The following is a 19,469-nucleotide window of genomic DNA, read 5'->3' as shown; positions in this document are numbered from 1 at the left end:
CCTCTGAGTAAAGGCCTCCTCTGAGGTAAAAGGTCTCCTCCTGTTGGGGACCTGAGTAAAGGCCTCCTCTGAGGTAAAAGGTCTCCTCCTGTTGGGGACCTGAGTAAAGGCCTCCTCTGAGTAAAGGCCTCCTCTGAGGTAAAGGGTCTCCTCCTGTTGGGGACCTGAGTAAAGGCCTCCTCTGAGGCAAAAGCCTCCTGAAGAGAAATGGCCGGCTCAGGAGTAGCAGAAAGGAAGCAGGAATTGGGGGTGGCCAGGAGGACAGGGATAAAAAGCCCCACCTGAGAAAGAGGGGACCGCTGGGCAGGTGGGAGCACCAAAATAGCGGTTAATAGTGGTGGACTCTAAACTGGAGAACTGGCTTTGTTTCCTTGCTCCTCCACATGAAGCCTGCTGGGGTGAGCTTGGGCCGGTCACAGTTTTCTGGGAACTCTCTCAGCCCCACTCGCCTCATAAGATGTCCGTTGTGAGGAGAGGAAGGAAGAGGAGTTTGTAAGCCCTTGAGAAATGCAGAGTGCAAAAACCAACTCTTCTTCTGCAGGTTAGGAAGTGCTGAGCCTCCTGGAAGCTTGGAAGGTGACATTCCTGTCTCAGAGGGAACTCTTCCCTCTCGATCCAGGCAGAGACCGGCTGAACCCTGCAGAGCTGAAGGAACAAGAGTAATTAAAGTGCCTCTGGTGCATATCTGGCGAGTTAACTCTCCTTTGGCACTGTGGGAAGACAGCTGCAATCCCCACAGAGGAAGTGTGCCCAACAGGGCGCTTGGAGAGCCCAGAATGCACAGGGAGGGCCTGCGAGGCCTGGCATCAGGAGAACGTATTTCACTGCAGGCAACTCGACTGAATCCCAAGGAGAATTCAAAGAACGTTCCTCACTACTTTGGAAGGCATCGCACACATGAACACACACACACACGGAGCTGCCTTTCACTCTAGCAGGCCCTGGGCCCATCAAAGCCTGTATTGCATGGGTGTCAAACTCATGGCCCTCTAGATGTTATGGACTACAGTTCCCACCATCCCCTGCCAGCATGATGCTGGCAGGGGATGATGGGAACTGTAGTCCATAACATCTGGAGGGCCGCGAGTTTGACCCCTGTGCTGTATTGTCTACTGAGATGGGCAGCAGATTTCTTGGGTCTTCGGTAGAGGTCCTTCACATCTCCGGGACGTGCCGGGGACCGAACCTGGGAACACAGGCGTAGGATGGTCCAGAGCAGGGGTCTGCAACCGGTGGCTCTCCAGATGTTCATGGACTACAATTCCCATCAGCCCCTGCCAGCATGGCCAATTGGGACACGACGAGAGGGTGAAATGTCATGGTGAGGGTGTCATGGGTCACGAAGAGAGGGTGAAGTGATGGCTGCTGCTCCAAAGAATTTTGTCAAAAATCCTCACAGCCAATCAAATAGCCAATACTTAATCAGACAAAAGCCTTGCCTGCCCTCATCTACTTCCTAAAAACACTTTGTGGCCACCATGGGGCTCTGTGGGCAGGCTGTTGGGGACCCTTGCCCCAAGGAAACAGGACCCTCAATGCCAGTATTTGAGTTGAGAAAGGACATCCTCTGCAGGGTCGGTTTGAGTGCAGTGGCACTTCATTGCAAATGACGAATGATGTTATACATCAGGGGTGTCCAACTCTGGCGCCCCAGACGTTCATGGACTACGGTTCCCATCAGCCCCTGCCAGCACTGACTGATGGGAATCGTAGTCCATGAACATCTGGGGCGTCAGAGTTGGACACCCCTGTTATACATATTCAGAGATACTGACAATTCAACATCAGATTTAAAATGTTTCGAAGATCCCAGCTGATTGAGCAAGGCTCAATTTATTAAAAAATCATTATCCACTGAACAACAGGCAAGAAAGCGACTCCTGTTTTGGATTTATAAATCAACTGTTGAACGTGTTTTTTTAAAAAATGTTATGTTTTTGACCACCAAAACACATATTGTTTTGCTGGTCATCTTATATATTCATCAACTGTACATTTAATAATATACCTGCATTGTATATTTGTGTGATTTGTGTGCAATATACGTTGGGATCTGGTTTCCAGAACCTATGTTTTTAATTATGAATTTTTACTCTATAAATGCGTATTCTAATTAAATACAGTCATCCCTTCCACACTTAGACTTTCGCCATTGCAAGTTTGGTATATTGCAGGTTCCCGTAAGAAATTAAATAATATTTTTTGAGAGTTTTGAGGAACTCACAGACAACACATCAGGGCCAGAAAATGACACAGAAAATGTTTAGAAACTCAAAAATACATACAATATATTATAATATCAACGCATTTCATCTTTTGATACCATAAATACACACAATATCTTTTTTAAAGTTAAATGAAAAAGAAAAAAAACAGATATATTCTCTAATATGAAGGGAGGTCAAACAAATTTAAATGGATTTCCAGATCACAAGGACGCTGCACCCCTAACCTCAGTGATTTGGAAGGGATAACTGAATATATTTTGATAATAATGTATTGAAGTTACCTGGAAGAGGGGTAGGGAACCTTTAACACTCAAAGAGCCATTTGGACCCATTTTCCATGGGAAAATAAAACACTTGGAGCCGCAAATAATTTTTGACATTTAAAATAAAGATAACACTATATATAGAGGTTTTTATATATATATATAGGGTACCTTTTACTCAGCTCATTCTGAGAAGCGCATGGATGCGCCCGCCCTGCTGCCTGCAGGGAAAGCGCCCGCCCCGCTCCAACGGGGCGGGCGAGAGGGGAAGCCCGCGGCACGGCCCAGCCGACCGTGGGCAGTTGGTGCGCCCGCCCTGCTGCCTGCAGAGCGGGCAAGGATGGGGCCGGCGGCTCGGCTCGTGGAGCCACTGTGCAAGGGCAGAAGAGCCGCATGCGGCTCTCGAGCCGCAGGTTCCCTACCCCTGATTCCTGGACCCTTATAGAAATACCTACAAGCTTTTGTGAGCCAAAACTCCCTTTGTCAGACACCACAGCTCTGACTCTTGAACACTGATACCCTGGAAACCTTATTGTTCTCTACTGGGATTCAATTCTGATGCTGTATTGCAGATCAACACAGCTACCCATCTGAAACTACCTTTACAGGTTTACGCTCGTGGCATCTCCGGGTGAAGCACCGTCCCCAGTTATTGCAGCTGATGCAATTAGCACACAATGTGCACATAAAAATGTCTTCTCTGAAATGCAGGGCCCATCTGGCTCATTGTTTTTTTTCTGACAAGGGGTGAAGGAACAACTAGGGCAGTATTGTGCTTCATGCGCTGGGCATCAGTTGACGCACGAGGCTGGAAGGCCTCATTCCATGACTATTAGTCAACACTCTCCATTGAAAAGATCCCCGCGGATACAGTACAATCTTTGTAGAGATCAGACGCAGACAACATGCACAGCTTAGTCCTTGAGAGCCAGCACAGCGTTGTGGCTAAGAGCAGTGGACTCTTAATCTGGAGAACTGGGTTTGTTTCCACCACTCCTCCACATGAAGCCTGTTGGGTGACCTTGGGCTAGTCACAGTTCTCTCAGAACTCTCTCAGCCCCATTTACCTCACAAGGTGGCTGTTGTGAGGAGAGGAAGGGAAAGGAGTTTGTAATCCCTAGTGAGACTTCTTAAAGGTAGGGAATAGCGGAGTGTAAAAACCAACGCTGGTGCTGCTGCTTCTAGGCTATGCCCAGTGGTGGGATCCAAAAATTTTAGTAACAGGTTCCCATGGGGGTGGGATTCAAACTGTGGCGTAGTGCCAATGGGGCTGGGTGGGGCATTCCGGGGGCTTCGCTGGGCATTCCAGGGGCGGGGCTGTGGCAAGGATGCAGCCGCTGCGTAGGTCCTTGGGCGGGAAACAAATGCACGCAGGTGCAGGCTGCCACGCACGCCGGTGCACCTCCTGCTAGACTGCTTCCAGTTCTGCGCGCGACTGCTGAGAGGAGGGGCGTAACTAAGGCAAAAATCACGTGGCAAAATCACCAATTAGTAACCCCTTCTCGGCACACACAAATAATTAGTAACCTACTCTCGGGAACCTGTGAGAACCTGCTGGATCCCACCTCTGGCTATGCCACATCTTGTCCCAAAGTGGTCCTGTCAAGAAATACCACGGCTAAGGTCCTGGCACAGGAGATACTGACCACAGTCTCGGGGGGGGGGGTACCCCAAGCAGGTGGTAACAGACCAGTCAACCAAGCAGGCTTTGTCCCTTTGTGGGCTAGTGCCTTCTCAGTAGAAGGCAATTCTTCCTAGCCCAGAGGGAAGCTAAAACAAGCTTTTCCATCCTGACCCTGGCAGACTGGATTGGCCCTGCCTTAACCCGACAGAAAGGGTGCATCGGCCAGGCCCGCAGCTTAAGTTGCTGGCACTGTAAAAAAATTAAGCAGTTAAAATTAAGCAATTTAAAATGTTCATGGAGTGGCAAGAGGCTGGGATCTCCGTAGAGGAATGCAGCCTGGGTGTCCCTGGGCGCTACAGAGGTTTGAATCCCCACTCTGCCACAGAAGATTCCCTTGGCCCAGGAGCAGCAGTGGCGTAGGAGGTTAAGAGCTCGTGTATCTAATCTGGAGGAACCGGGTTTGATTCTCCGCTCTGCTGCCTGAGCTGTGGAGGCTTATCTGGGGAATTCAGACTAGCCTGTACACTCCCACACACGCCAGCTGGATGACCTTGGGCTAGTCACAGCTTCTCAGAGCTCTCTCAGCCCCACCTACCTCACAGGGTGTTTGTTGTGAGGGGGGAAGGGCAAGGAGATTGTCAGCCCCTTTGAGTCTCCTGCAGGAGAGAAAGGGAGGATATAAATCCAAACTCTTCTTTGTAGTAATGCACTGCTGACCCAGCAGCACCGTGGTAGAACGTTGGCACACCAACGGACCTACGGCCTTCTGGTCGCACCGCACCCCCACTCCTCAACCCCGTATGAGTCACGGGTCATGAACTATCTGGCTCAGTCACCGGGCGTCCCAGACAAAGGGACAATTATCTGCCCCCAGGTGAGGATTAGGCCCAGACGCTTACGCTCTTCTCCGCACGTAGCAGCCAGGTGAGATCATGCATCACATGATGATCTCCCGCTCTCCCGGACTCTCCCGTCCCGCCCCTCTACACGCCCCCATTAGAATCATAATAAAAGGTGTCAGGAACCAGCACGCGGGAGATTCGCTAGGAACACGGACCTCCGCGCTCCCGCTGCTGGCGATCTCCACCAGAGGTTATCTCCGCATCGCGTCTCGTTCTTGCGCTGACCAGGTGGGTCGACTACAAGCTGGTGCCGAAACCCAGGAATCCTCGAACCTCCACCCTGCTCACCGTGCAAGCCTGGGAAAGGGTCACATACCGAAGTCCGCTGGATCGGCGCATCCAGGGACCACCGTTTCGGTATCGCCTGTCCTCTGGATCGGCGCATCCAGAGACACGCGTCCTAGGACACTCTCTCGTCCGACGGAACACCGGTGAGTATGGGAGCTTGCAAAAGCAGGGCTTATGACAAGCACGTTGACGAACTGAAAGCGTTAGCGAAATGCGGCAGGGTCCCCGTAAAGAGAAGGGAGCTGCGCAAATTGGTTGAGGAGATTGAAGCTCAATGTCCATGGTACCCAGAGGGGGGGGACATTGAATCTTAAGGACTGGGAAAACATCGGGCGCACTCTTCGCACAGAGCCTCGCGCGCCGATGTCACTGCTACTGACGTGGAGACAATGTTATGTCGCCATCAGCCTGCAGACCTATGGCTCCCTTGCTGTAGGCCGCCCTCCTTTCGATCTTTCACCTTCAATTTCAGCCCCAGAATTTTCTCTATCCACTAAATTGGACGCCTGTCCTCCTTCTGCCCCCCTTGCTCCTCCGCCTCCTTCAAATTCTCCCGCGGCTCGGCCGCCCCCTCCCCTTGCTCCGCCTTCATTTTCCGAAGCCACCGCACCTCCGTCAGCGCCACGTAATGGCGCGGGTTTCAAGACCCTCGCAGAGCGCATTAATCACGATCTGCTAAAGAAGGAAACCCTGACGGAAGACGATGCTGATATCCTCGCATTGTGCCCCATCCACTTCACAGATACCGAGGGGGAGGATGGCATAGTTCGGCGGGTTGTCGAGTACCGCCCCTTGAGCTATAATATCCTCACCGAGCTCCGCAAAGCCATGCGGGACGTAGGAATCACTAGCCCCTACATGAGAGGCATGCTGGAGGCAATCGCGAGGAATCACCTAATGGTTCCGGACGACTGGAAAACCACCTTTAGCATGCTCCTGAGCCCTGCACAATTTGTGATCTGGGAAAGCGAGTTCCGCCAGCAATGCATCAACAGGGGAATCATGCAGCGCCTACACAGCCGCTCAGCTTTACGGTTTCGATGCTTTCGCCAACCCCAACGATCAGATTGTCCTGCCTGAGGCCACCCTTACGGTCGCCTCTGAGTGCGCCTATAAGGCATTTATCAAAGTCCCCAATGCCGGCCAGCCAACCCAGAGTTTCTCCACCATCCGGCAAAAGCCCCAAGAGCCCTATGCCGAGTTTGTGAACAGGCTTCAGGAAGCTCTCAAAAGGCAGGTGGATAGCGAAGAGGCCCAGAATGAGCTCCTCATGCACCTCGCTAAAGAGAACGCCTCCACTGAGTGCCGCAGAGCAATCACGGGCCTGGGCAAGGATCCTGAACTGGCCGACATGCTTAAAGCTTGCCAGGACATCGGATCCTCCGCTCACCAAGCTTTAACCTCGCCGCAGCACTCTCCACCACCAGGGGACAGCCCCAGGAGGATTGCTTTAACTGCGGCAGGTCAGGACACTTCCGGAGGGAGTGCAGGCAGCCCGGCGGGGGGGCCTACAACCCCGATGGAGGAGGGTCCTCCCCAGGAGGAGAGAAGGCCACCTAAAACCCGGTGCCCACGATGCCAGAAAGGCTTCCACTGGAGAAACGACTGCCCGTCGGAAACTCCCTCCCGGGCATCTCCCCAGCCCAGGACCAAGGAGGAGAGTACTAGAGCAGACCCAAACACCAAGGCCCCTGCCAAAACCACCCCCTCTCGTGGCATCTCGCTTGCATGCACCCAGCCTATCTCCTTTAAGTTCCCCCACGAGGTTCTTGTCGCCCCAACCCAGTATGACCAGCCCATCCCTACCGGGACTATTCGGCTAGTGCTGCCAAAGGCCTCTGCCGCTGAACAGGGACTGTTGATAGTCCCCGGAGTGATCGACACCACGCACCAAGGACCCATCCATCTCCAGGACTGGACAAACGTCCCACAGGAATTGCCTGCGAGGAGCCAGCTGCGCTCAGTTGATTCTCTTGCCCCATGCGTTGCCCGCTGCCGACCCAATAAAGGCTACAAGCCCCAGCAGCCAACATGGCGCAGCCCACACCACCATCGAGCGGTGGAGACGCCTATCGGGAGCTCCCGCCCATACCTGGAGCTTCGCCATAGAAGGATGTATGTTCAAGGGCCTGGTGGACACCGGCGCTGATGTTACCGTCATCAGAGCAGCCGAAAGGGTCCGACCAGTGGCCGACGCAGGCTTGCCCGCACATCTGGGGGGTGGGGGGGAGACAAACCGCGAGACGGAGCATCCGCCCGCTCACGGTCAACAGCCCAGGACTTGAGCGGCAGCTCACAGTCCGCCCCATCGTTTTAGACATCCATGTCAATCTCTGGGGAAGGGACCTCATGAGTCAGGTCAAAACGACTTTGGTCTGGGATGGGTAAAGCCATCACAGATCACTGATCCCAATTGTGCCTTCCGAAATTCACTTTCTAATTTCCGTAAGGAAGCTGTTTCCCTCTCCCCTTCTCTTCTCCTTCTGTTTTTCGACCAGTAAAGGCGGGAGGGCCAATTGGCTGACTGGCCCTCCCTGGATTAAAATCTGGGCCCGTCCTGATACCGCAGCACTGCCAGGATACAGGCCCCAGTTTAAAAAGGAGGCTGCCGCACCAGTGGTCAAGTGGTAATTATATAGCACCATCATCACTTCTAGAAGACGCTTGGCCGAATAACCGCCTCCTTAAGGAGTGGTTTCGGGCGGCTGACATCTCCCCAAAGATAATTCGATCACAAATTCTCAAGGCCACTCCAGCCTTCCTGCATTAGCCACCAAGGTCCAATGGTAAGTGCAACTCCCTTTGCAAAGAAAACCCCCCCCAGCTTTTTTTTTTGTGTGCGCAGGAATCTGCTGCCTCTAATCGCCTGGATTGCTTCATTCCCCTCTCGATGTACCCATCCCTCCTGTGCCAAAGGCGCTTCCAAAGCCCCTTTTGTGTTGCTGATTAAGCATGCATACCCACAATCCCCCAGGACCCGGGCCTGTCCCTCTCCCCCCCCTCGAGGCTCGGACTCCTCGCCTTGACGCACCCTGATGACGCTTCTGAAGCCAATTCCCACCAGGGTCGCTTCTACCTCCTGCCCTCCCTGTCAAACAATTAAAGAAAGAGGAGTAGGCGGCCCCCAGTAGGGATTGCATTAAAGCAACCTTCTTTCACGCAGGCTGCAAAACAAGCCTTCTTATATTAAAACTTCTAAACCCCAACCCCTCAAACAAAACTTCGGGATTCTTTGATTCTCCGCCATCCGCTCTAGGAACCGAGCCTGGGCGGGACCTGACCCTCCCATAACCTGGGGAAGGTGTGTTTCAGTCCTTTCTTCTCCTACAGGGTCCCTGTGGACTCCGACTTCGCCATGACAGGCCTGTGCCCCATGGAATGGCGCCAGGAGTGAAACCAACTCCCATCCCGGAGATGGAACTTCATTCTCTCTAAAGTGATCCCGCCCCAGCGGGTTCTGCTTAACAGGAACGCCCATGGCCGCCAACGCCCAAAGACCCGGAATGACCTGGGGGGGGGGAGAAGTCAGGCGCTTTACCGCCAGCCAAGCTTCAAGAGCTGCCAAGCGCCCAGCAAGGCCACCTCCTGAGACACTCCGAGAACCTCTGTGCCGCTCTCTTTGCAATCATCACTGCCAACTCAGCGGCCACTCATAATCCTTTGCCTGCTCTGGCTGCACTCCCTCTGCCAACGGGCGATCGGGCCACCCCCCCTGACGAAGCTTTTACCAGACCAACATCTGGGGAGCAATTAAGCGCCACTGCCAACGCCTCTGTCCTTTTGCCTGGGCCAGTACCTAGGAGTCGGGAGCTTTGCTAAGCTCCTGCCTGCTCCCCGCCTGCAAAGCGCCCGGAGACTTCCTAGCGGAGTCTGGGTTAAGCCCCTTCATGAAGATGTCTTTCCTCATCCATCAGGTACTCTATGAGCGCCCGACTGGGGACCCGGGCTCGTCCAAAACCCTCCGGCTGGCGCTCTCTCCCTTTGTCACCAAGACCCAATGTCGCTAACCACGAACCCAACACCTGGCGCCCGCGATCACCGGGCGCAGCGAAACGGGAACCGACCCGGGCCCATCGTTAATGCGGCTCCTCGCCAATTGGAACTGCACACACATGGAGTGACATTCCCCCCGTGTTCGGAAAACATCCTGCTCCCGGGGGGGGGGGCTGGTTCTGGACCTCTTGAGGGGAGAGGAAACGTTTAAATTAAGCATTCCCGCCTCGGGAGCTCTCTCGCCGGGACTCTTTGTTGCCCTCAGTCGCCTCACCATCGTCCTACTCCCAGGCTCTCCCACCCCAGGAGTCTCGGACGCCCGGCGCCAGCCGCTCGGCTCTGCCTTTCGGGATCCTCCTGTCGGAGCGACGCGGTGCAGCCTCTCTCCAAAGCGGAGTTTGTCTCCCGCTTGCGACTTCCTTTAGTGGGGAGTCCCCCGGACTCGGCCATACTCCTAGCATAACGCTTAAAGACTATCGGGTCGGGCTGGCCTGCGCCTTATGGGGAGTCTATCAACTCTCTACCTCCACCGGGCTTCTGGATGCCCCGGACTCCGAGCAGCAGGAACTTCGCCAAGCGACCTTAGATAATCGTGTCAGCTATTGGATTACTTGCTGTTGTTGCATCACCAAGGTTGTGAAAATGTACATAATATGTGTTGCTTTTAACCTCTCTGACAATTCCCAATTGATTCATATGAAAGTACGTGAGCTGCAAGAAGTTGTATCTGAAATCTGAAATATGATGTTTTGCCCCATTGGTGCGTTCAGCCCCTCTGGAGCTGGCTGCCGGGAGGATGGTTGAGTGCTATTGTGCAGCTCTGCATTGGTTTAATTGTATGCCTCGTTATCGGATCTTGTTTCGCTCAGTGTGTGTCCAATATTGCCTGTAACGTGTGTAAGAAGCCTCCCTCGAATTTCCCTGCACTTACCCGCAAACTAAAGTTCTAATGTTACACAAAGCAGCTTCGGTCGAAGCTTGACCTAGACGGCGCGGAGGGAGGACAAGCCGTCCCCTTTGTAAATCACCACCCCTAGCATTTCGGGGTCCCCTTCTAAAGTGTAAAAAAGGAGGAGATGTAGTAATGCACTGCTGACCCAGGCAGCACCTGCGGTAGAAACAAGTTGGCACACCAACGGACCTCTACGACGCCTTCTGGTCGCGACCAGCACCCCCCACTCCTCAACCCCAGACATGAGTCACGGGTCATGAACTATCTGGCTCAGTCACCGGGCGTCCCAGACACAAAGGGACAATTATCTGCCCCCAGGTGAGGATTAGGCCCAGACGCTTACGCTCTTCTCCGCACGTAGCAGCCAGGTGAGATCATGCATCACATGATGATCTCCCGCTCTCCCGCTCTCCCGGACTCTCCCGTCCCGCCCCTCTACACGCCCCCATTAGAATCATAATAAAAGGTGTCAGGAACCAGCACGCGGGAGATTCGCTAGGAACACGGACCTCCGCGCTCCCGCTGCTGGCGATCTCCACCAGATGTTATCTCCGCGTCTCGTCTCGTTCTTGCGCTGACCACGTGGGTCGACTACACTTCTTATTCTTCTTCCCTCACAGGCTAACCAGCCTCACTCGCAGCGTTGTCGGAAGGCAAAACAGAGAAGAGGAGAATGGTGTTGTAAACCACTTTGCGGTCCCCGTGAGAGAAAAAAACTGAGTGAATGAGTCCTGAAACAGTGGTCCCTATTTCAGCGCTTGCCAAGATGGCTGCAGGAGGCGTCATGACTGAATTTGTAAGAGGCATCCACTCGGAAACAGCCATCTCCATTATAGGAGGATGAGTACCTCAGCGTACTGCAACGCCCCCCCTAAGGAAGCCATTTTGTGACTGGACCACCGTCTTTTCTCAATATCCCCAACATGCCCAGAGGCTCCACAAGGTTGGGGATCCTCCGTCTTTGGACATCACGCCCACCACATTCTCCTGTAACTGTGCCTGGCAGGAGAAGACCGGTAGTGTCGTGACAAGGAAGCTATCCCTCAGAGAAGGGAGTGTGCCATTGCTCAGATTCTCCCTCAGACGACCCACTTCCCAAGAAACCCATAGCTCCCAGCCTGCACGAGTGTAACCGGAAAGCAAAGTGCCCTCCTGCCTGTATGGCCCCGTCCAACTCTATGACCCTGGGAACTCCACCAAGATGGAGTCATTGTATTTGTATCCCAGTCTTCCTCCCACAAGCTCAGAGCCATATACGTGTTACTTTCCCGCTTCCTCAAATTTTATTTTCAACAACCCTATGGAGCAGTGGTGGCGAACCTTTGGCACTCCAGATGTTATGGACTACAATCCCCATCAGCCCCTGCCAGCATGGCCAATTGGCCATGCTGGCAGGGGCTGATGGGGATTGTAGTCCATAACATCTGGAGTGCCAAAGGTTCGCCACCACGGCTATGGAGGCAGATTAGGCTGAGTGAATAACTGACTCAGCATCTCCTGGTGAGTTTTCATAGCAAACAGGGATTTGATCCTGGGACTCACCAGGGCTCGTCTAATGATCTCCAACTACTATGTAACACGCTGGCTCTTAGCGACATGCAAAACTCCTAACTTAAGAATCCTACTGATGTCAGACCTGGCAACGCACAAATTTTTTTTTTAATCTACAACACAAGCCTTTATTGGCATATAAAACGGGACAAAGTTTTAAAACAAAACAAGGTTAAGAAATACAGTTAAAATTGCTAAAATTACTAATTTCCAGGATAAAATTTGCCACAGTTTCACAAAAGAGCACATCAGAGCTGTTCAGGAGATTGGGTATCTTATAACACTCATGCCACTGAGAACATTTCAAGAAAATTGAATTCATGTATTTCATGCGTATCTTATTGTATTTAGGGCATAGAAACAGAATGGTCAAGTGTTTCAACTGTAGTCCTATCACATGAACAAACTCTTTTAGAACGTTCCATAATCTTAAATCTTTAGAGATGGGCCGCCCAAAATTCTATCAGACAGGGGACATGCAGCATCCACGCCAGAGGTCAACTTCAGAACAGATTCAGAAGAGATGAAAATGTTCCTCAGTAGGGACACAGCGTATTTCCCTCCCCAATGAAGGACTCCAGCAATAAGATCTCAAACAGGTTGTGTGGAAGCCTAGAGCGGTATGGCCAGTGACTTCAGTAGTATTCTTCTCTTTCTGACGCTTGTCGCCTGCATCTGTGGCTGGCATCTTCAGAGGATGCCAGCCTCTGAAGATGCCAGCCACAGACGCAGGCGAAACGTCAGGAGAGAATGCTGCTAGAACACGGCCATACAGCCCGGAAACCACACAGCACCCAAGTGATTCCGGCCGTGAAAGCCTTCGACAATACAAGATCTCAAGTCAATCTTGCAGTTGCAAGAAGTGTTCCGGGGGGAGGGGGGGGGGCAATCAGGATTTGTTTTATGTCTCCCCTTGGTTACAACATATATGTCCGTGAACAACAAAATATGTATTGTCAAAGGCTTTCACGACCGGAATCACTGGGGTGCGGTGTGGTTTCTGGGCTGTATGTAATACAATGAAGCATAGGGGTAGGGAACCTGCGTCAACGTCCCCAGAAATTCAGGAACTACAGCATTCCTATCAGTTTCTACCAAAGCATGGCCAATTACCCTGCCATGCTGACAGAGATTGGGATGGGAATTGTAGTTCCTGAAACATCTGGAGAGCCGGCGAGGTTCCTACTCCTGACTCTAGTAGTGATTTTCCTGATGTTGGGCTTTCAGCATCTGTGGCTGGCATCCTCTGAAGATGCCAGCCACAGATGCAGGCGAAACGTCAGGAGAGAATGCTGCTAGAACACGGCCATACACCCCGGAAACCACACAGCACCCCAACAACAAAATACTTAGCTCAGACTTAAGAAAATAACTATATAGGCCCCTTCCGTGCACGCAGAATAATGCACTTTCAACCCACTTTCACAAGCGTTTGCAAGTGGATTTTGCTATTCTGCCCAGCTGCAAAGTGCATTGAAGTGGACTGAAAGTGCATTATCCTGCATGTGCGGAAGGGGCCTGTGAGTCCCCTTATAAGGAGAAAAGCTGGATATGCTTTAGAGGAAGAGTTTGGATTTAAATCCCCCCCTTTCTCTCCTGCAGGAGACTCAAAGGGGCTTACAATCTCCTTGCCCTTCCCCCCTCACAACAAACACCCTGTGAGGTAGGTGGGGCTGAGAGAGCTCCGAGAAGCTGTGACTAGCCCAAGGTCACCCAGCTGGCGTGTGTGGGAGTGCACAGGCTAATCTGAATTCCCCAGATAAGCCTCCACAGCTCAGGTGGCAGAGCTGGGAATCAAACCCGGTTCCTCCAGATTAGATACACTAATTCCAACAGAATTGACTTGAAGACCATCACAAGAGATTATTGCAGGCATTCCTGCTGCCTGCCCACCTTTTGGCTTTACTACTGAAACAGCACACACCCCAAATCTAAAACCTAAAGCACAGAACCAACAGCATGACGGAAAAATCAGAAACGAAAAGAAAAGCAGTCAATATTGAAACATGATAAAACCAGCAATGCAAATTAGGAAACAAGAGCGTATCTACCCTACTTGTCAGCATGGGTCAAGGAACGGGTCCCCTCTTCTCCATTTTGTCCCCACAGCCACCACGTGAAGTAAGGCGAGCTGAGGAAGAAAAGTGACCAAACCCATGGTGGTACCTATTAAAAGTCCATCACAACTTGAGCCCTAAACCTGTAAAGGGTTTTTGCTCTGCACAAAGATCCACACGGTCATCCCAACAGGGTCTTTTGGTGAATCGCACTGGTTTTTAGTCAGATCGGCTGCTGCCCTGTCTTTGGGCATCTACCGTGGCTGCTCCCAGGTTGTGGAACGGAAGCCGTTCCGAAGCAGCTCAAAGCAGCACTTCAAGCACCTGTGGGCATTGCAACTGAAAGGCGAGAAGACTGTCTTGTTTCTAAATTGTTTAGTGTGCACAGGATGGTTCTGAAATTGCTGCTTTGGGGTTTATCGTGCAAGGTTACGTCTGCTCTTGCTCCTCCGTAAGCCAGCTTGAAAGCTTATCCAAAACAAAGGAAGTATAGAAGGTCTTTCAAAGAAGCAAACAAGCTTGCAAGGGAAAGGGGTACCACAACCGAAAAGGCTCTGTCCTGTTTATTTGCCAACCCTGGCTTCTGTCAACATAGGCACACACAGGTAGGGGTCTCGCTGTGAATGTCAGAGCAGGGGCAGACTCTTATATGTAGAAGCAAGCTCTGTGGCACGTCACTGGGCACAACTGACTTGGCCTGGACTCCGAAGCAAAACACAGAGAGTCCCAAGATGCATTGTGACCCCCAAGTCCATTCCCATCAACGCAGGGGACACGGCCTCACCCTTATTTTGGCACCCTTCTCAGAACTGTCCCACAAAGTTTTCAGGACAACTTGACCATCTCCAAAGTTCTTTCAAGAACTGACGCCTTGTTCCCTTAATCTGGATTATTGAACTCGGCCGACTGGGTATTACTCCATTGCCGCTTTGACTGAATTTTCATCTTGGCCGGTGACATTTTTACAGGCTGCTGCTTGATTTTGCTTTGAGTTTGTCATCTTTCTGTTACTTGTCAATTTGTCTTTTGGCAACTTTCCCCCTCTGTGTTCGTTGCTTTCCTTGAATTGCCTCGGGTGCCGGTTGATTATAGAAAGGCAGAACAGAGATAAACAACAATTACATGCACTATTTGGATTTGAAAAAGGGAAACTTTCCCTCCTGAACTAACACCAAGTCACCCAAGATATAAAAGTTGAAACTCTGAAACTTAAGACTGCAGTTCTGAAGCAACAATATGCAAGAAAAGCTAGCGGCGTATAGAAGCTGAGGGTTGCACCTGCATTGTGCGCTATAGCTGAAGATTCTCTCTTGCTAATACTTATCTAATAGGATTCCTCTTCCTGTTCAAGAAATCTGATAGTTAACAAGGGAGCACACGGCAGGAGATGATAAGCAAAGGAACTCCAGAGCATATGATGGTAGTATCCCAGATGACCTAGAGAAACCCAGCCTCTGTGCTTCTAGAAACTAAGTAATGGACAGCCACAAGTCCTAAAACCTACAACCAGATGATCACACACCACAACAAGGCTCGCAAAAAAGCAAAGCAGGACTCGGTGCAGACCAATTCACGAGTGAACTATTACACCTGGGACTGCATCCTGGGACAAGGGGAGAGCTCAAACAGACAGGGTACAAAGGACCAAGTTCCTCCCTTCCAAGAAATCTTGAAATGGAGAGAGAGAGAGAGAGAGAGAGAGAGAGAGAGGTATCAAGCATTACTGAAACCACAGTGCCATGACAGCGACAACATCACAAAACCCCAACACAAAAGCCAGTGGCAGAGATACACCTAACACAACCTTTACAAAAGTAACGGCACAAGAAATTTGTAGAGGAGTGTTTTTACCTGCCCACTGACAGAGAGAGAGAGAGAGAGAGAGAACGAGAACGAGAGAGAGGAAGAAGAAGCAGCAGCAATGCCACAGGTTTGCTTCAGCAATGTGGCTGCTAACTCCATGTCCAGAGAGAAGCTGTTACTCACCCAACCTGGGAGCCTGGGCGATGGAACCCAGCAGGGCTGGTCTAACATCAGCGAGAAGTGACCCGGGAGCTAGAGAGTGCATGGCAGCTCTTCCTTTCAAAAGGCAGTCTCGGCAGAAGCAGGCAGAGCCATTGGCCGGTGGCTCTACTGGGGGCAGGGCTAGATACCGAGAGATGGCATCAGGAAACGCAAGAATCTCTCCCTCTGGACACAGCCTCTGGCGCTGGGAAGATGCTCTGGCCTCTGCAGCCTTCCCGGAGGAGGCAGACTGATGTAAATCGGGATGGAAGAGCTTGCGCAACCCAGAACAGGAAGGCTTGCCTGAGCAAGACCCAGGTCGGCAAGAGAAAGGAAGTCGTGGGTGGGAGAAACAAAAAGAAGGTGCGGGGGTGGGGGTGGACAGAGACTTTTTCAAATGGCAGCAGATGGTTTTCGCTTCGCCGAAGAGAGTTTTTCCTTGTGCTTGGGATCGCAGAAAAGAATTTGCAGAAGAATTTAGAAACTGTTGAATTCTCTGCATTCCGGGTATGTTTCACGATGTCTTATGATCCCCCCCCCCAAAAAACCCTACAGATTTTTGAACCTATTTTTGGCCCGTTTTGTTAATGTCTCAGCACTGACCTTGACACTAACGACACATCACTGTACGACTGTTTTCTGATCGCTGGCATTAGGTTTTGTACGTGAAGTCTGTCTTGTTCGTATTACTGCAACACACCTTATTTTTTTTATAAACTGAATCACCTTTTGTGTAGCTGGGTTATCATTTTTATCTCTATGACACATGATATGCAGAGGTAGACAACGACAAACCACTTCTCCCATGGGGTTGCCGCAAGTCAGCCGCAACCCTTGCTCAAGAAGTGGTAGTTATTAAGTTCAGAATGACTGTGTACATTATTAAGCATTGCATTTTGTACCGAAGCAACTTTCTTTTATAAACTCAGACTGTTTCCACAAGGCAGCTGATCGATCTGTTTTTTAAAAATCTAGGTATCGACTCTGTTTTTCTTACGAGTTCCTTCAAACCTCTGAGGCTTCGCTGCACCGTGTCCTAGCTACTGTTTTAGGTTTGCTGCTGTATAATTACGAATTGTCCCGGATTACTTTTAATTAACATCTGCTATTTTTAAATTACTATTTTTCAACTGTTTCTACTGGCTTCGGTTCAAATTCATTTGTACCTCGTGGAAACCTGCTTTGCATGTTATCAGAAAGGCAGGACAGAATTTAAAAAAAAAATTAAATACCGCGATATCGCCTCCATTTGGAATACACACACAGACATACTTAGTGAGAGAGAAAGAGAGAACCTGGAAGTATTTAAAGCTATCTTTGTGATAACCATCCTGCATTGTAGGTTAGTATTATCATCCCCCAGAATGTAGATGGGGTGGGGCAGAGACTGAAAGAGCAAACCGTCTGCCAAAGGGTACTTAACTTAGTGGCTGAAAGTGAGATTTCAACACTTAGATCACAACTCATTCTTTTAGGGTGGTTCTACGCTGGGAATATTCTCCACAATCCAATCACTGCTGCTCCAGAAACCAACAACTCCACAAATTCCTACACATGATATTGTACTTTCTGAAATAATTTCCTCCTAACTTTTCACACGCAGGGTTCGGTTGCTGACCTACTTCCCGCTCTCTTAAAAAGATATTAGCAGAATTATACTGTTATTTTTTCCCCCATTTGTAGCCAGCTTGCAGTGTATCACCTGACCACCTCAAATTCACAGAAGTGTACTGGCATAATAGTGCCCCTTTTATAAAAATGGTGACCGCAACCAACAGTTTGGAAGTTGGCAATCAAGAACTATGCTTTCCAGCACAGACTAACACACCATCCACATACTATAGAGCAGTGGTGGCGAACCTATGGCACGGGTGCCAGAGGTGGCACTCAGAGCCCTCTTTGTGGGCATGTGCAAACAGAGTGGGGCCCCCACATCTAGGCTGGCCTTGGCTGCTGGGCTTGATTATTAGCATTCAACCTAAGACCAAGTTTTGGGGAAGCAGTGTAGGTAACCCTGTTAAGCGCTGTTAAACCCCACTGATTTTCATGCAAAGAACAAAAGTGCAATTCTTTACCTTGGAGTAATCTCGGTTGCTGGCAATGGGGCTTGCTTCTAAGTAAACCCTCCTAGGGTCGTGATTCCCCCTTTGGAAGAGATGCACGGTTGCTTCAAAGCAAAGCCACTGACTACCACCAAGCTTACTCCTGAGTAACGCACGCCTCGGAGCCAACCGTTTTTCTAAACTAAAACCTCAGTATTCCGGTTAAATTGCCGTGTTGGCACTTTGCGATAAATAAATGGGTTTTGGGTTGCAGTTTGGGCACTCGGTCTGAAAAAGTTTCGCCATCACTGCTATAGAGGTTGTTTCTGCATTTAAAAAAGCAATAAATCTACTCCTAGAGAAGACTCTGGGCTGATGACATAATAACAGGGTTTCAGGTAATACCTGTGTCCAAACAATGTTAACTGTGCTATCTTTAACTAGTACGGGATCGCCAAAGTGCTGAATAGGTGCTCATCAAGAAACTAAACTCTGCCTCTTGTTCTGACTTAAACAGATACCTGGAGTTCCTTAGTTGTTTGTAACCACTCAATAGGAATCACTTTCGGTTCTTAACATTTTATAACGTACTATAACCCTTTACTGATGTCAGTTGATTCTCTTACGCTTCAGGCTGCTTCTTCCTTGATTATATAGATGCTGCTTAATTACACTTTGGGGGGTTTTGTATCCCATAAGACAGACTAGAATCATTTTCAAGGTGTTGGTATTGACCTTTAAGGCCTTGCGCGGCCTGGGACCTCTCAGACTCAAGTGGACCGTCTTGCCCCATACGCCCCAAATCGGCCTCTGCGTTCAGCAGAGGCCAACTTACTGGTGATCCCTGGCCCCTCAATGATGCGGCTGGCCTCCACCCGGGCCAGAGCTTTTACAGCTCTGGCCCCAGCCTGGTGGAACGCTCTGCCTCCAGCTACTGCGGGATCTTAATGATTTTCGCAGGGCCTGCAAGACAGAGCTGTTCCACCGGGCCTTTGGGGAGTCCGGCCGCTGATGGCCCCCCCTCCCCTTTTTCTACAACATCTGTGGACCCTGCCGTCCCTCCTCCCCTCCCACTCTTTTCTTTTCAGGGGATTTATTAGTAGGACACCATCGATATATATATTTGATGTTAGAACGCTGCATTTTAATGGGGTTGGTTTTAATATATATATAGAGCCATTATTTAATGATTATTTAAATCTCGATATTATTGATTTTATTGTGATCTATCTATTTGTTTGTTCACCGCCCTGAGCCCTCCGGGGGAGGGCGGTTTATAAACAACAACAACAACAACAACAACCTTTCTCATTGTCCATCATTTGTAACAACCAAATCTTTTAGACAATCACACCCAGAGACTTTTCAACAGCATTCACACCAACTCTTTCTCTGCCCCAATTCCTCCCTCACTCCCCCTTCTGCAATTTTCTCTATAAAAACGTGGAATTCAATTTATTCTTTATAATGCCTAAAGAAGTAAGTTCTGACTCATAAAAACTGGAATAAGCATTGTCAGTTTTCAGGGTGCCACCAGAGAGACTTCTGTTTTCGGTTGGGCAGAT

General features: G+C 50.4%; 2 protein-coding genes across 3 annotated transcripts in view; both read right to left on the bottom strand.

Annotated features, from left to right (window-relative positions):
* Window positions 1-19,469, bottom strand: part of LOC125428885 (zinc finger protein 271-like) — a 1,035,007-nt gene that overhangs the window by 893,747 nt on the left and 121,791 nt on the right. The gene's annotated exons all lie outside the window — the stretch shown is intronic.
* The window catches only part of AGPAT1 (1-acylglycerol-3-phosphate O-acyltransferase 1), a 76,222-nt gene that overhangs the window by 22,081 nt on the left and 34,672 nt on the right, over window positions 1-19,469 (bottom strand). Inside the window, exon 1 of one of the 2 annotated variants that reach the window (XM_048489479.1) lies at window positions 15,845-15,951. The exons of the other annotated variant lie outside the window; for it this stretch is intronic. Coding sequence (XP_048345436.1) covers window positions 15,845-15,926 — 82 coding nt within the window. The 5' untranslated portion in view covers window positions 15,927-15,951. Of the gene's footprint in view, window positions 1-15,844; window positions 15,952-19,469 lie in introns of those variants that run through there. 2 annotated transcript variants of the gene reach the window in all.

Source organism: Sphaerodactylus townsendi, linkage group LG03 (assembly GCF_021028975.2).
Source record: "Sphaerodactylus townsendi isolate TG3544 linkage group LG03, MPM_Stown_v2.3, whole genome shotgun sequence".
NCBI classification, from domain to species: Eukaryota; Metazoa; Chordata; class Lepidosauria; order Squamata; family Sphaerodactylidae; genus Sphaerodactylus; species Sphaerodactylus townsendi.
The sequence above is the reverse complement of the archived record's forward strand: the minus strand, read 5'-3'. Positions and strand labels throughout refer to the sequence as shown.